The sequence below is a fragment of the Lissotriton helveticus genome, chromosome 6 (genome assembly GCF_964261635.1).
Source record: "Lissotriton helveticus chromosome 6, aLisHel1.1, whole genome shotgun sequence".
Lineage (NCBI taxonomy): Eukaryota > Metazoa > Chordata > Amphibia > Caudata > Salamandridae > Lissotriton > Lissotriton helveticus.
This window is the reverse complement of record NC_136067.1, coordinates 1,068,950,469-1,068,968,819: the sequence shown is the minus strand read 5'-3', so window position 1 is coordinate 1,068,968,819 and position 18,351 is coordinate 1,068,950,469. Positions and strand designations below refer to the sequence as shown.

The 18,351-nt window shown below is 42.7% G+C and overlaps 1 protein-coding gene across 2 annotated transcripts in view; it reads right to left on the bottom strand.

Annotated features, from left to right (window-relative positions):
- Positions 1–18,351, bottom strand: part of LOC144763264 (ribosomal protein S6 kinase alpha-2) — a 1,818,960-nt gene that overhangs the window by 399,124 nt on the left and 1,401,485 nt on the right. For both annotated transcript variants that reach the window (XM_078648717.1, XM_078648718.1), the window contains exon 14: positions 1,925–2,050. In XM_078648717.1, coding sequence (XP_078504843.1) covers positions 1,925–2,050 — 126 coding nt within the window. The remainder of the gene's footprint in view (positions 1–1,924; positions 2,051–18,351) is intronic.

Genomic DNA, 18,351 nt, shown 5'->3' with positions numbered 1-18,351 from the left:
CCCCTTCCAGGGCAGATCTGAGTCAGGAGCAGCTGAACTGTCCTTCTCTTGAACCCCTCAGACAGCAAGCTGCTGCTGAGGCTGCTGGGAATGCTAGTGGCACCCATAAGATTTATTGGGATGATGGACTACTGTATTCAAAGGGTAGAGACCCCAAGCCTGGTGCAGCCAGGAGGTTGGTCATACCTCTGAAATTCAGGGGCTTCCTATTGACACTAGCTCATGATATCGACACTGCAGCACTCGACATCCTTTGTGGGACAGCTTGAATCCAGCTCCTGGTTGTCGTCGACGTCTCTGTGACCTTGTGGCTGAAGAGTCAAGCTTCACCTTCTTCACCTGCTAGCACCCTACATCAATGGGCAACCGCTCATCATCTTCCTGGTCACTGGTATGTGACCCAGACTCTGTCCCCTCTGCTTTCAGGTTCTTTACATCTCTGAACCAGCCTCGGATTTCTCCGGACACTTTACTCTTGGACACCAGCAGTACTTTGCAGCAGATCGCCAGTGAAAACGACGACGAAACCCGACACGAAAAGACACCTATGCACCCGGCTTCCCTGGGTGAGATAACTCGAGTACTCCGGTGCTCCCAAGGGTGTTTACTCTAGAACCTCCTAGTTCTAAAGGGGTTTGCTCCAAGTCCTCTTCTAAGTGTCCTTTATCTTTGAATTTCCAACCGAGACTTTTCGCATAGAAGTTAATGGTGATTCGCGGCTGTGTTAAGACACTGCACGCGTCCCCCGTGGGTCCCCTGTGTCACTACCTTGGGTGGTTCCTGGTGGCCCCAGCGGTTCTAAAGGCTCTAGGCCTTCTATCTATGCAAGTCATGGTTCTTATACCACTTTATTGGTATATGGTTTGGTACACCCCTAGGGCTCAAAGTATATTGTGCTAATTTACTGTGTGACATTAAGTTTACTGGATGTACTTTTGCCTCTAGCCTCATAAAGAGATTAGAGTGATGTGTTTAGAATAAAGACATATATTTTATTTATATACGTGGTGTGGTTCTCCTTTCATTTGGTCATTCACTAGATTATAGACTGGTAAAACAAGCTGCTTTACATTCCTTCAAGACTTAGCCTGAAGGCTGCTCTCCACAGCTACCACTAGGATAGCTTTCTATAAGGTTGTCTTTAACCTGCCATCAATAAGGGGTCGTTTGAAGTGGTGCAAGGTGCCCACTAGAATAGTGGACAGCATATGCCGGGTCAACTTCTCACAGCAAGTATACAAATGAAACACTTAGATTGAATTAGTGGTTGCCTTCTAGGAGAATGGCACTTCAAAAATAAGGGTGACAGAAGTATTAAAATTACCTGTTTGTTGGCAATATACTTTGGGGTTTCAGTTGGTGGTGCCTTAAAAGGTAATGCAGAGTACTTTATAGAATCTTCTTGTTTGAAAGGAGAATCCATTTCAGAGTGATTAGATTCGAAAGATTTATGGTCAAATCCTTTCAAGGCAAAAGTCAGCCTGTCTATTCTATCTGCCCTGGGTGCATAGGTGCAGCTTCTGAATTCCTACGAGAAGGGAGTTTCTATTGTCTATTGTCCAGACTTGATAACATGAGGAATTGGATTGTTTGTTGTAAATTCATCCTCTGGGATGAAAAATGAAATTAAATGGGTTATTGGTGCCTAAGCTGATTTAGTGACCCTTCAGCCAATTACTCAATGTGCAGAACTTTAAAACACTCAGATGAAGGGGTTATGGTTCAATCCACTGAATGTAGGTTTGAAAAGGTATAGACCAATAGCGCTGGAGTTCAGAAGCAGCTTTGGTCTTGATTGGCAGACCTTAAAGTGGACAATATTCAGCCATAACAGGGTGTCCTCACAAACCAGGCTCATGGGTCATCAAGTTTAATGTGAAGAAGCTGATAGATACAGTTCTAATCTGTAAGCATGATTTCTTACCTTAACTGCGTATTCGGCGTCAGTTGATTTATGCACACACCTCTTGCACACAGAATAGGATCCAATGCCTATGTCTTCTTTGATCTCATAACCATCAGTAAAGTGAATATTGTTCCCATGTAACTGCTATAGAAAAAGAGAGACATATTATTAGAAAAAAGTGCAGCTTGTAGGGTGTTGAGTAACATCAAAAAGGAGTCAAGGCAGGTGTGCTGAATGATATTCCCAGTATTCTTCCCCGTCACTCAAAAACTAGTTTAGTGCATGCTTTTACAATAATAAGGCAGAAGAAAATAATTTAAAGAATTCCTACATTTTCAATTAAAACAGAAACTTTGTTGGGGTTTGCTATATGTCAAAATTCTGCGTCCTGAGTTACAAGCGGGTAAAGTATATTTAAAATATTTTGATCACTATTTCATAATCTTTTGAAAGAGCCTGTTTATAGCACTATCAGAAGTAAAGATCAGACTGGGCACTGACCCTTCTTTTTACTGACCCCACTCCATGGCTTCAAAATCATCCTGCAAGCTTGTTTGGTTAACATGCATGCAAAAATGTAGCTGCCTGCTTGCAGATAGAGCTCATAGCTTTTTTGGAAGATTACCGTAATATAAACTAAAAAATTTAATATACCCATAATAGCGTTGCCTACATATTATGACTACAAAAATATAGTGGATCAAAATATCAAAGGTAAGTATTCCGTTTTTAAGTGTTATACCATTAAATCAATAGTTTAAATACATTTTCTTTAATACCACCTTGTATTGTGGTATTCTTTTGTATTGCTTTTATTTTTATATACAAGTTCTTGGCAAATTCTTGTATATTTAACAAAAATTTTATTGTTACTTATTTTTAGGAGGGGTGATGTGCTTGTTGGTACTAAATGGTTATTGTTTTTTATATATATATATATATATATATATATTTATTTTATTTTTTTTCACAATGGACGCCGTACTCCGGAACTTTCATATTTTTATATTTTATTCAACAGGGCCTAGTCTGACACAACGACGCGTTTCAGCCTTACGGCCTTGGTCACGGTAGGTGGCACTACTTTTGCTACTGTTATTATATCATTTCCTGTTACGTCTCTCCCATGAATTCTGGGACATGTAGTTTGCAATATGTACGAACAGATCACGGTGTGACAGACAACATTTTACTACAAATGATAGTACGCGGTGATACTGTGCAAATCATGGCTGATACTGTATTATTGAGAGTTTGCCACAAGCACCTATAATTCCATTTGAATTTCTACAAACGGAATACATTGTGAAAAACATTGTTCAGATTATGTAACCTGTGCAACCTAAGCTGTTCACATTTTGGTAGCGTTCATAACGATGTATACAACGATTCACATATATGTATAGTACAAAAAATATTATGTAAGGCACTTTAGCTTTTTATCGCAACATCACTTGATTGGGCATTGAAGGGTATAGTACCCTTGGAGAAAGGTAAAGTGACAGAAAGTGCAGCATGTCCATGTTATTTACTTCAGATGACATTATATATTTACTTCTTTTTCCAGCATTTATGGTTGTCCTTATTGTTGAACATTGTTGGCATATTTCAATATGAGATCATTGAAGATGGACATAAAGTTCCTCATCGAAGTTCATGCCTCTTGGGATTTTGGCCTGGAGTCTGATTATATATTTGGACTCCAACTGTCTCAGTTTCCTCTTTTGATCTCCCATTCTTTCATGTTGTTCCAGTGTATCTATCGCAAAATAGCTCATGTTGCGCCAGTCTCCACCTTGGCATGTCAAAAGGTGTTTGGCCATTGCATATGTGAGATCTCTGTTCCTGACTGCCCTGATGTGTTCAAGAATTCTCATCTTCAACATGCGGATAGTACTGCTTACATATAACATTCCACAGTCACATTGAATGGCATAGATCACACATTTTGTGGAGCAGGTGATTTGTTTGTCAATTTGAATGGCTCTCCCCTCTGGATCTCTTATGTTCTTTTTGTTAACACCAATTTTACATGCTTTACAAACCTGACATTTTTTAAAACCATTCTGTTCTTTCTCTAGCCAAATTAATTTGTTCTCTTTAGGATTAAAATGGCTTTGGACTATTAGATCTTTGATAGATGGTGCTTTTCTAAAAGTGATTTGTGGTCTTGGGCCAATCAGTTTGGACAGATCTTGGTCTTGTTCTAGCAAGGGCCAATATTTTTGCACAGTTTGTCGTATTTTTGAGACTCTTTGCTGTAGGTTAGTATGAGTCTGGGAGCTAGTTGTTCTTTCACACTGTTGGTTTCCTTTGATTCTTTTGGTTTTTTTTAATCAACAGATTGAGGAAAAGAGGATAAAGAGAAAAGGAATTAAACAAAAGCATGAAGAAAATTGAGAATTTAACGCAAACTGAAGCTTGTGTTCTGAGGACCTCGGGACACGAGTGGACTTAATCCTCCGAACAGCCGTGTGCCAGAAGAGGCGTTTACAGTGTGGTGTAAAAAGGGACATGGCCTCGAAACACCTCTCTACAACACAGCTCTGTGGTGCTTACTGGAGGTACCTGGTGGGCTACTTGGCACCCAGGGACTATCAAGATTCAAGGGGACTTAATCCCCCAATTTACAACGCGCCAGGGGGCGCCTTTGCATAGTGGTGCAGGGAGGGGGCGGTGCCTGATATAACAAGTTAGCAATCCTGCTATGTGGGACTTACTGGAGGTAATAAAGGGGTAGTTGGCCCCCAAGGTTGACATTCAGGGCTAACTATCCTTCTTGTTACCTCTGCTAAATCCAACACAGTGGGATTGCTAAAAGGTGTTTGAAGACCATGCTCTCCTTTCTCCACCACTCTGCAAACATGACTGCTATGTTATAGTTAGAAATTAGCATTTAAAAAACCTTTGAAATGCACAAAAAAAAACATAGGTTTTAGGCACGTTATAGTTAGAAATTAGCATTTAAAAACCTTAGCAATTTACTGAAAAAACATAGGTTTCAGGTTCATTATAGTTGGTTGGACATTTCACTCACACAAAACCAGAGAAATTTGGCCCTTATAGTTAGTAGAGCTAACTATAACATGGACCCCCGCAATGCATTGCTGATGACGTCACATATTACATCACTCATGATATGGTCAGTGACATCACTGATGACATCTCAAATGACATCACTGATGTGTGCGGGCCGTGTCTGGTGGTGTCTCGTCCTGGCGGGACGCCACTGGACACGGCCCGCACACTGAGTTTTTCACACAAATACGTATTGCCTCTAACACGGATCAGCACAACAAAGGCAGAGACTTGAGGCCTCCCACTAATTGGACTATTAGTGCTTCAAACCAAAGAGGTTAATTCCTCGTACATCCTATATCCCGACGCGGACTTGAATAAGATGCCGATCTAATTTTACTCCCCTGACAAACCTACCACTATTTGCAATCGCCCTGAAGAAGCCCACGACTGGGCGAAACGCATTGGCTGTCCAAGTACAATTATAATAAAGACACCTTAAAGCCACATACAGAGATGTGGACTTTTTTGCTTTCTGTGCATACTATATGATTTAACATGTATATATATATATATTGCATCTCATACCCTTGGAATGAAAGTAAAAATAGTAAATCTGACTCCCCAATGTGCTCTTTCTCCAATGTTTGCTAAATTGGAGTTAAAACAACAATTTTGACCACGATCATTTATGCACTTTTCACAGTGTTTGTTAGATTGAAGTTAGAATAATAAATCTGACACCCTCTTCCCCCACTTTATGCACTTTTCCAATGCTTGTGTTTATAGTAATATATTTAAATTTGTTTTTACGTTTTTGGCTAGTATTCAGTTGCTTTTTGTTTTTTATTTATATAACTATTTTGAGTTTATTTAATTGAATTTTTTTTTTAAATTATCTTATTTTTTTAACTTGTTTTAAAATGTGGTTATTTTTCAAATTATTTTGACATAGTAAATAAATTGTTTTGTTTTAGTTTTCTGCAACGTTTACATGTTTATATTGTTTTGCTTTAATTACATAATTGTAATTGTAGATATACTTTATACTTTAAAAGCATGTTTATTTATTTGTAATATGTATTTGAATTTTAAAAAGAAATTTGTTATTTCGTCTTTTTTAAAGTTATTTTCAAGCTCCATTGATTTCTAGGACTTTTGAATTAATATTAATTTGTCGTTACGTATCTTTTTATAAAGTAATTTACAAAAAAATGTAGATATTTATTTACATTGCTATAATGTTAACTCATATATATTTATATGCCTATCAATGTATTGGTGATATATTGGTCCTTGGCACTTTTGTAGTTGATATTTTTTTACTTTACCTTGAAGGTATCTAAACTTGAGATCTTAGACTACAATATTTCCCACAATATATTTGTTTTGGAATATTTGTTTGGTCGAGATTCTGACATAGAACCAGTCGTCTGTGCTCCTGGTTAAGCATGGGCAAACTTAGTTAAATTTGATCTAAAAATATTTGTGAGAGATTACCTCAAGTGCAAGGTGACCATAACATATTCTCAGTTCAATTTTGGCCTAAGTATGTGGACCCTATGCCCCCAAATCACATTTTTAAATGTTATTTATATGCCCTATGAGGAGGTCTGGCAATGCAGGGTAGTGCAGATGCTCCTCCATTTTCACACTCCTGCCTCCACCCTCCCCCTACTGACTAGACATGCATATAGGACTCTACGCATAAAGGAAGGCCCATCCTTCTCTTTCCTTCCATTATGTCTACAGTGCAAAGACTATTTCCTGTAATTGTGAACAATAGTGCTCATGTTATGTATGTAGGACTCCTATGGTTCAGAAGGTAGGCCTTCAATTATGTTAGCTAGGTGTGCAACATGTACAGCTGGGCTATGCTCAAAGGGGGTCATGTTAGAAGGGAAGAGTAGAAACGAGTACGTACAGCCCTGAGAAGTCATGCCATCCCCACATGATATTATTTTTGTAATTCCCTGCTAACTTGGCCTACTGATCTTTAGAAGCTTGGCAGGCTTCTGAATCCCAAACCACCTGAATATTCGGGTGATTTGGGAATGAGAGCAATAGGTTTGGTCAGGTTTATTGCTGACACATGAAACTGTGAAGTTCGTGTACAGGCCATGGATATGAAAACAATCAGACTCTCTGTATTGTTTGCAATCTTGTCCGCAGCCTGTGTGTATAATGTTTGGGTGTCAGCACTGGGGCTGACTTAAAAATTAATTATGTAAAATGCATAAACCTCCTTTTTCCAATCACCGGTTCTGCCTGTAATTCAGGCATCATTGCTTTTATTGGAATTGTAATTCACAATAATGTAATACAGTGTGAAAACACTAATTAATGGAATGTATTTTAGAATGTTGGACAGCTCAAATATATAAATGTCCCAATCTGGCCAATTCTACCCTGCTGTTGAAAAAGCTGTTGGCTGTACTTTCAGTGCTTAGTTTAACCTTTTTTCACTCACATGTTTCTCCCTTTACACAGATATGCTACTAGTTGGGTATCAAATACATTATCTCAGTTTGAGTTTCTGGAGGGCTCAATGCTCCGATATGAATGTGAAACTCACATGTTTACATTGCTCATTCAGTTTGATTCCTGAAGATTAGGACTGATAGACATTTGTTAGAACACTGATCATAACTGATTTCCAACTATTTGGGATATCATTTGTAATTGTAACAAGTTTATGAATTTCGTTGTGTGCACTGCATCACCAAATGTGATGCAGTACGCTCACCGAAATTCGTTTTATTTATTTATATGTTTACTTACCTGTTAAAGTCCGTAATCCATACATTACAACCCCTCCTGCCCCTCCCCCTCCATACGTCACCGCCCTGCAGTTACACCTACTACCGGCCGTGGCTGAAATCAACCCATACCCACAAAAATTGTGGTAGACCAGAGAGGGGTAGCACCTAAAAGCCTTCTCACACACACACCACTGACATTGAGTGATTCACATACATCCACCCAAAAATTGTGGTAGACCAGAGTGACTGAGCACCTATAAGTCAACACACACACCGTACCAATTCTTTCACACCCACCAAATATAGTGGTAGGCCAGAGAGGCTTAGCACCTAAAAGCCTTCTCACTCACACACCACCAACATTGAGGGATTCACTTACCTGCCCCCACAACCACGTCAGGTTGGTAACCCAGAGTGACTAAACACCAAAATGTCAACTCAGACACTATAACAACAGTAGGTGAATTACCTAAATACTTCCACTACCACACAAACGTGGTAACCCAGAGAGATTTTACTCCTAAAGGTGAACACGCACACACACACACAGTGGGTGAACTACCTTAAGCTCCCACAACCAAACACAAGTGGTAACTCTGAGTGACATTAGACCTAAAGTCAAGTCACACACAACAGTAATCTAAAGAATAAAAATACACAGCACCAAAAGTGGTTTAAGCAAAGAGTGACACCCCTTCGATGAAGTTTAAAACATTTTCAGTGACATTTTCAATTTTTTTAAGCAGAACACCCCATATATTAAGTTTACATTTTTTCTATGGTCTTCATTAACCAAAGCCCAAATACTATCAAACATGGATGTTCCAATAAAATGGACACGCAAAGTCATAGTCAGGGGTGCCAGGATTCCCCGTGGTGTGCACCGACACTGACATCAACATATTGGGACAACATTCTGCCCCAAACCATTGGCCCAGCCGAAATTTGCATTTGCAATGTTTTTTCCTTTTCTCCATTTATCATTTATTTTTCTTTCCTTTGTTTTTTTCCTTTGTTTTTTATTCTTATACTTGAAACCATTCTAGTCCGCATGCAAGGAATGCCATTTCCCAGGTTTCTAGTGTTCCTGCCGGGCCATCCGAACCTCTCTTCAAGAACATGACAAGAGCCAAATTCATCAGTGGCAGTTTATTTAAAAACCCAATGCATTTCGGGCCTTGAGGGCCCTTCATCAGGGGTAACTGAAAATAACAATTTGACATTAATTAATATTCCGAATAAAAAACAAAGGGAAAAAAACAAAGGAAAGAAAAATGAATGATAAATGGAAAAAAGGATAAAACATTGCAAATGCAAATTTCGTCTGTGCCAATGGTTTGGGGCAGAATGTTGTACCAATATGTTGATGTCTAGTTGAACACGTGCTGTTTGGGCTTGGCACGACACCTCTGAGCATGCAACGTTATAAGTTGAAAGTGAAACATGTGAAAGAACTAATTGCAAGTAAAAAAGGTGTGCAACCCATTTATATATGATGTGCACCAACACTGACCCAGCAGTAGAGTAGAGTAGTCACTGCCTCAAACGAAGGCAGCAGAGATTCTCCTAAAAGGGAGGATGTTGCTCCGCCCACACACCATTATCACCAGTTGAAGCTTGAAAAACATTAAGCAAACAAAGGGAACATTAGCACATCTATGTTATAAATGGAAACGCAGACTTCACCAAAATTCCGTAGCGAAGTCGAAACCGCATACCCACACAGTGACATAGTATGTTCCTCTGCCCCAAAAAATATTACTACAAGTCGGAGGAACAGAAGTCTCCAAGTGGACCAGGCATCCGGAACAAACACAAGGGTCAAATATGGCAACACGTACGACAAAACATTTAAACACAGGAGCAGCGGTCAACCGTTTCCTTAGTAGCACCAACAAAGTTTCTTGCTCTCCTTTGCTCACCACATTCGATTTCTCCAAAATATGCTCTCTCAATGTCAGTCAAACCAATTCAGCTGGACTGCTGATGACCTGCTCTTGTAGAACAAACACGGCTGGCTGTCTGACCATGACCTGCTGACCATGACCTGGCAACCAATAACTTCATACCGGTCCTGGAACATAGCAGATCTCTCCACGGAGAACCAGTCAGGGACACAAAAACTGCCCACATATTACGAGGTCAGGTCCTCCCACCCCTCGGATTACAGCAGAACAATCACACTATGGTAGGTAGGGCAGAACGTCACCGGTCCAGCTTCAATCAACGCAGTCCACACCTTTCAAGTCAAAGAAGACAAAGTTCTGGCATACCCGGATGGGGCCTACCGATGTTGAGGTCACTAGTGGGGTTCAGGGCTGCCAGACTGTTGGTACACATGATGCGTTTGGTTTCTAAAGGGGGTTTTTCATCAAGAAATTATCTCAGACTTAAAGTTCTAGTGGGTTATATTTCAATTAGACTTAGCTTCCATCCAGTCCTCACACGCAGGTTCTTTTCTCTCAAATTGTCATCAAAAGTTACAAATAAATGAAGATCCAACTCCTCGGTAACTTAGGTGGTATTAATTAAGATGGAGTAAAAGTACAGAGAGCCCCACCAGGAGCAGCCTTCTTGCTGCTCAGCCCATACACCAACTGCCAACCTCACTCATCCGACATTCCACAGCATCATCTCACACCAACATTCTACATCACACTGGCTGAGCAGAAAGTATAACAGTTAACTACATCAATTTTTGAATGGTTGAGGTGTTCTCGTATATGCCAAACCACTCCTAAAGAATGCCAAGACTTCCAGCACTAGACAGAGTAGACGACCAAGAGGGGATTCTATATGTACAGCCTCCCCAATCCAGATGCACCAGGGATCTCACCTGGAAAACATTAGTCCGGAAACGTCACTCTTCTACATGCTATTTTGGGAGACAAGGCAAGCTATCGATCAGTGAAACTGTGCTGCTTTACCATTAGCACCAGGGTCGGATTGGTAAGGCGGGCACTCGGGCAATGGCTGAAGTGCTGGTATCCGAGTTCCAGCTGTGGGATGCTTTTTTTGGCAGCCTGGGCGGTAATTTGGGCAGTATCGGTGCTCTTTGGATGCTGTCAGCATCCCAGTGGGTGCCTGAGGTGCCTTTCTGGCGGGAGAGGGGCCTCTATTACCTGCTTTTTACCAACGGTATAGGTGTCACTTCCTTTCTCTCGCTGGGCCAGCCCATTAATGTATGCAGATTGAGTGGGGGTAAGGGTTTGAGCTGAAGTAGCCTCACTTGTAATCACGTGTGGTTCACCAGTGTGAACTAATCTGTGCCTTTTTTTTCTCTAAGTGAATTCATCAAAACATGCCTCTGTCAGAGACTGCCACTATTCTTTTCATAAAACTTCCCTGAAGCAGTATTTTGCAGAAAGGCAATCCGCAAATGTGGCCCACTTTTATTTTAGCATGCCCAGGGCCTATTTCTGATTCCCATCTAACCCTGATTAGCACACTTGCAGTCTGTTTCCCACAATGATGTCAGGCTTCACAATAAAAACTGCAACAAGTGACTGGCCTGCAGTTGCCATGGCAGTGGGCCCGCAGTATTTATGAGGATTGAGGGTGGCAGGCCTTTTTACGTTCCATTGGCACCCTTCAGTCCCTATCACCAGGCACTACATTTGCAGCGGCGGACTACCTTTGAGAATAAGGCAGGCCCTTCATTTCCAAAAAGCTCCCAGTCTCACTGCCTGGTCACTTGTGAGAGCACGGAGTAAGCTGTGGGCAATGCGGATGGTGATGCTGCTTTACAAACCAAGGATGTTGGTAATTAGCACTGCCACTATGAAAGTTGTGCCTTTACAGGCTATATACTTAGGGCTAGCTAAATTACTGCCATGAAAATGGTGCTTAGGTGATGTGGTCAATGTGGATTCCAGAATGACAATGTTACTGTATGTCTGTAAGAAATGAGAATGGCGTTTTACATGCCGAGTCCCGAAGCAATTTATATTTTTGACATAACAGTGATTCATAGTTTTTTGTGGGGTCACAGGGACACTGACAAAGTAATTATGTGTTGCAGTTACTTTACATACTGGTGGAAATGTGGAAACTGGCACGAAAATATGTGATTTGCACACTGGTTCAAAGTGGACACTGGTATTGTCGTAGTATCTACAACAAGATGACCACGTTCTGAGGGCAGAGGGGCATATTACCAAGCAATAGCGATAATTATCGCTATTGCTTGGTTAGAGACAAAATTTTACCGCTGAGCTGCGGCGATTTTTATCGCAGATAAACCTTGGTATTACCAAGGTTTATCGCAAATGCGATAAAAACGGCCGCAATGCATGAATATCGCTGAAAAGTCAGCGATATTCATGCATTACTGAGCTAATGCTCTTAGCCATGTTATCCACCTCCCATTGGATAACATGGCTAAGAACTGCTCAGGGCAGGTGTTAGCTTTTGGAGATAATCGCGCTTAGCGCGAATATCTCCAAAAGTTGGTAATAGGAGATAGCGATGTTAGCGACTGTTTCCAGTCGCTAACATCTTGGCACGCCCACTTTGCATGTCATTAGTGATAAATATCACTGACATGCAAAGTGGGGCCCAAGATGGTCGCTATCTCCTACTAGCTGTCGCTAACTGGTGTTAGCGACAGCTTGGTAAAAGGAGATCATTTTATCTCCGCTTTCTTGGCTTTTAAAGCCAAAAAAGCGGAGATAAACCCCCTTGATAATATGCCCCAGAGTCTTTGAAATCATCAAACTAAGGGTCATGAGTAACTTGCAACAGTGAATATAGCGGACAGGTTTTCAGTTTGAGAATCACGCTCACAGATTCCTGGACTACTTGAAACCATTTATGCTATTAATGCCAGCCTGGAAGATCTTGACAGTGTAAAACATCTTAAAACTGTCTTCAAGCATGGCGTGATCGCTTCTGATACTGTTTCATTCGATGTCATTTGCATTTGGATGGACTATTTAACAGTTACATGAGAAGTGATGTAAATGATGTACTGGCAGAGTAATAAAAACGTTTAGTTTCTCCTGGCATGTGATTTTCTATGTCCACTTTTTCTAGCACGGGACACACAGTGCTAGACCAGCATTGTTTTTCCTTCAGCACATACATTTGCCTGCAGTGTGTGTCTAGCATTGGACGCATTGTTATCTTACAGTCCAATTCACTACTTCGGAAAAGTGTTCTCTGTACTGTAGCAAACTTGTTAAAAATGTAATTTTTTGTTACTTGCTGTTAGACCCAGTGGTTTCTAGCACAAAGGTCAGTGGACAACCAGGAGGGACAAAGCAAAAACTGGAGGGAAAGCCCCCTAAAAAGGACAATTTCCAACGCTACCTCTTTAGAGGTTTCTCTTAAACTTGTATGTTTATAGTCAGTATTTAGAATATTGCGTTGTAAAAATGCATGTATTTTTTGCCTGGGCTGATTTGGGTTCCTAAATGTATCCTCAGCTAACACATGTGATGCAAATGTTAAACAGCCAGATGCAGTGTCTTTATTCTCTGATTTATTCACTTCTTTAGCTTTTCCAACACATGGCCCTACAAATGTAGCACAAGTGTACTGCATATTGTTGCAGCATCGAAATACATGACACAACGCTTGCATATGAGGGATATATCTGATGATTTTCATCTGGAAAGTGTATTTTATTCTGTTTGGTGCCGTGCAGGCCAGATAAAATTATCCACAACCAGCCAGTAAGCCATAATCTAATGTCACTGAGCAGAAGAGGGTCTAAAACGTAAATTCTGGAAATGTGGCTTCCAAGGGGCAAGGCACTAGAAGATATCACACAATGCTGTTACCAAGCAGGAGTCTGCCATGGACTAAGCCCCAGGATCTGGAAAACAGGTACAAAGGCGATTTTTATGACCTTTAACATTAATGTTCAAGAGGGGATCTTTGGTAGGAGGTATATGCCAAAAATAATCTGCATTGGCTGATGCCACCAGAGAAGACGCAGGAGGCATGAGACAAAAATAATCCGACAATGGCTGAAACCAGGAGAAAAGAGGGAAGAGGAATGGGCCAAAAAGAATCACCACTGGAGAAGCGCTGGGAGGTATGGGTCAAAAACAAACTAGCATTGGGTGATGCCACTGTTGTTCCAAGCTATATTATTCCTTGACCTCAGTAGTGGCTGCTACCGGACGGTGGTGGTTGGGGGTAAAAACAAAACAAAAAAAAGACTTACCGAAAATGGACGGACGGACGGCCATCTCTACTCTGTCCTCTTCATCTTCCGGTCTCAGTCCAGCCAGCAGCATGCTCTCCTGAGCCATTCACAGTGCTGCAATGCAGCTCTGTGATTGATCTGAGCACCGTAGTTTGGTGATCAGATGGATACAAGGAGGCTTTATATGTTACTCATCAGGATGTGTAATGCAACCTGGTGGAGTACATACAAAGTGCACAGGAATGCTTGGCTGGGCCCAGCGGACCGGCCAAGCAGGCATGTGCACTTAGGAAGTGCAAACCACTCCTCCCGTGCACTGCCCAGCATCGCCCCATGAGCCACTGACTTCCACAGGATAAATACAATGATAATAACAATAGTTATTATCGTTGTATGTTTCCATTGGGACAGTGGGGCGATGCTCCTCCGCCTTAGCAGAGGAGCCGCAACTGCTTGACCTACTCGAGATGATCATGGGAAAATCACAGCCACCATTCATTTTAGGTGATCAAAAAGTAGCACAACCCACTGGGCATTATTCATGTAAAATTGCTTTTTTTATCTTCCAGTGAATTTCGCCATGTAGGGTAAGAAACACATAATACACCCTGTAACTTTGAATTTTATGAAATTTGCTGCTACATAGTCATCGTAATTCTCATTCACCACCTATTATATGTCACCATCACCTCATTTTTTTGAAAACATAATTTATTGGTTGCATTGCAACAAGGTACACAAACAGTGCAAAACGTCGCTCTAACATCGCAAGTCAATATCCAGAACTTTGCTGTACATCATCATATACGTACTTAGATATGGTATCAGTTCTGCAACTCAATATTGGCACTGTCAACTACTCATACTTCTCACTGTGGAAACCTAACCACGTACTAACAACTCCTAACCCCACCTAATCCCGCCCCCCTCCCCCGTCACTGGTGTGTGTTACATGGTGTTCAGAATACAAGACACTTCTCAAAGCCCATCCGCAGCTCAAGCGCTACCAGGTATGTCATGTACAGGGTCTCCCTCATCAACAACGCTCTCTATTCGTCTTCCTCCATCCGCTGTGCCAGCAGCGCTTGTACCAGCATCTGCCATGCCGTCGCCATTTCTAATGCTTTCTCATTGTTCGAGCGTCGTGCCTGTTGGAATCTCACAGCACTCTCACTACTGGCCCATCTACTGAGCTCCGATTGCCATCTCTTACTGCTGGGGCCCTCCTTTGACTTCCAGTGCACTTGTTATTTCTCTTTTTGCTAATAGTAAGCCCATGTCCCAAAATTTACTGGTCACCTTCGTCTTGGATGTGTGGGGGAACCAATGCAGCAAGCACGTGGGCATATCCACCTCTAGCTGTCGATCTGTAACTGCGGTCAACAGGTCTCCCACTTCCTCCCAATAACCCCCTAAATTTGGACATTCCCATAGCATGTGCTCCAGTTCCACCCCCTCCTTTGCACATCTAGGACATGCTGCATCTTGTACTTGAAAGTATTTCCTGATCTTACCTGGTGTTAAATATGCCCTGTGTAATATGAAGAAATGTACCAGCTGGAATCATGCATTCCTAGTCCCTTTCCATGCTCTGCGAAGGATTTGTCCCCATGTAGTTTCTTGTATGGGCTTCCCTATGCCTGCTTCCCATTTTAGTCGCAAAGTGTCCAGTGGCGTAGTCCCTCCGTCAGCATTCTGGAGTAGAGGCATGTGACCGCCTTGAAGGTCCCTGCCGCCATCACCACATACTGACATGCCGTCCTCGTTTGGGGTTCCGCAGATCCCTCTCTCCAGTGTTTCTTAATTGCCGCAATTAAGGCCGCATAAATCCAAAATCCGCCCCCGGTAAATCATACCTCTCTTGCAATGTCTGATAGGGCAAAAGCTCCCCGTCTTCGTACAGGTCCCCCTGTACCTGAACTCCCACTTGTTCCCATTCCATCAGAGGTGTCCAATCCCCACCATCGGGTAATGCTGTCAGCATTCCCAGTGGGATTTCCGGAGCATAGGGATGTAGCGTCCCAGCTCTGCGCTGGCTACGATTCCAGCATAATCTCAGTGTTTTCTCTTCTAGCGAGAGATCTCTAAGGGTGAGTTTCTGTTGCAGGACTATAAATGACAGTACGTGCCTTTGAATCCCCCTACCTCTCAAGTGTTCCAGGCCTCTAAACTCCATCGCAATTGCCTGTGTCAAAACCTGGAGTTGTGCAGCTAAATAATAGAGCTCAAAATCTGGGACTGCTAGCCCTCCCTCAGCTTTCGGTCTCATCAATGTCACTAGAGCTACTCTCCGCCTCCCAGTTCCCCAGAGGAATCCCACGGTCATGGATTTCAGTAGTTTAAACACCGATGGCGGTACCCAAACAGGCAATGTCCTAAAAAAATAAAGCAGCCGAGGTAGGGCTACCTCTTTAGTAATGCAATCCGTCCCATCACAGACAATGGAAGCGTCGACCAAAATGCCATGCTACCCTTCAAAGCCCTGACACATCTTCCTATATTCCCCTCTACCATATCCATTGCTTCATGGTAAATACGGACCCCCAGGTAGCTCAGGCATATCGGCTCCCAGCGCACGTCCCAAGAAAGCGTAGGTAGTGACCCACCAGGCCTCGCCGGGAACAAGCACGTCTTGTTCCAATTCACCCTTAGTCCCGAAACATCGCCAAAGTTCGATAACAAGTCTGCTGCTCCCTGTAATGCCCCCTCTGTGTCCGCCAAAAACATGAGTAGGTCATCCGCATAGAGAGATATGTACTGCGGTACCTCTCTAAATCTAAAACCCTCAAAATTCCGTCCCAATCTAGCTCTAGCCACCAAAGGTTCTATTGCGAGAGCAAATAACAGCGGAGACAGTGAGCAACCTTGTCTCGTTCCGCGTGCCACTTGATATTGGGTCAAAATCAATGCCCCCACTCGCACTCTAGTGACCGCAGATAAATACAATACCCTAGTCCATTCCACGAACGTATCGCCCAAACCAAACAGTCCTAATGTTTTGTAAAGGTACGGCCATTCCAGACTAACAAAAGCTTTTTCTATGTCCACTGATAAAATCGTGGGCATACGCGAGCCCTGTTGATCTTCCCCCATAATCCTCAGCAATCGTCGTATACTTGTAGTCGTGTTCCTAGTCGGGATGAACCCAGCCTGATCTTTATGTATTAAGGTTGTCATATGCTGCAGGAGACGGGTGGCTAATATCCGACTCAGGATTTTATAATCCGTGGTTAGCATTGACAACGGCCTATAGGCCGTCATATCTGTACCCTCTCGCCCAGGTTTCAATAAAGGGATAATAAGCGCCTCCCTAATGGACACAGGAAGGTGACCCAACTCCCGTGCTTCCCTATAAACTTCCAATAACCTCGGGGCCACCGTGTCTACATAACGCGCGTAGAATTCTATGGGTAGACCGTCCACCCCTGGCGTCTTATTTCGAGCCATATGTCTAATCGTGCTCCTGATCTCTTCAAGGGTTATGCCCTGGCCTACGGAGTCCGCCTGCTCCACTTTCAGCTGCGGAAGTTGTACACTCTCCAGATAGGCTTTGATTTCCGTCTCTCCTGCTAACAAGGCGCTTTCATATAGTGTCTCATAATAATCTAAGAATCGCGCCAGAATCTCATGCTGAGTGTATACGACGCCACCATCCCGTGTCTCTAACGCCATAATCGGGGAGCATCTTGAAGTGGGATTAGCCAACCACGCTAATAGCATACCTGCTCTATTCCCCTCGGCATGGGCTTTCATGACATATGTCTTATAATCAGAGCATCGTAGTCTCTCCATTTCCTTTGCAACTGCCTCCTTCGCCTCTACCATGTCCACTTGCAATTCCGGGTGCTCCGGCCTGACTTGTTCCGCTGCCCTCAACTTCCATTCTACCTCGTCTACATCCGGCAGTAAGACCTTCCGTACTCCCACGTGCTTGCTAATACATAGCCCCCGTATCACAACCTTAAAGGCGTCCCACTCCACTGCTCTAGTAGATGCCGTCCCATCATTTTCAGTAAAGTAATGCTCTATACCTTCCCCAATTTCTCTCTGGAAAACCGGATCCTCTAACGTTTCCGGGCGCAATCGCCAGGTAAGAATGGCAGACTTCACTGCCGTCCAGTTCATGGTAATTAATAATGGATTATGGTCAGACAGCATTCTAGCCAAATACTCCGAATGCACTACAGTGGGCACCACCGCCACTGAACATAAGATTGCATCTAACCGAACGTGGAGTTTGTGCATTGCCGAAAAGAAGGAGTAGTCCCGGTCTCTTGGATGGTGATTACGCCATACATCTACCAGATTCCATCTATTCTGCCGGTCCAACCTACTCTTCGCTAACCTAGTATGAAGGGGAGTCCGCTAGCGGCGGGTGTGATCTGTCCAGTGTTATGTCTGTGATGGAATTAAAGTCCCCCCTAACATCACGTGGCCCGTTAAATAATGTGCTAATATGCCCGAAATTCGATCAAGGAAGCGCACCTGATCTACGTTCGGCGCATATATAC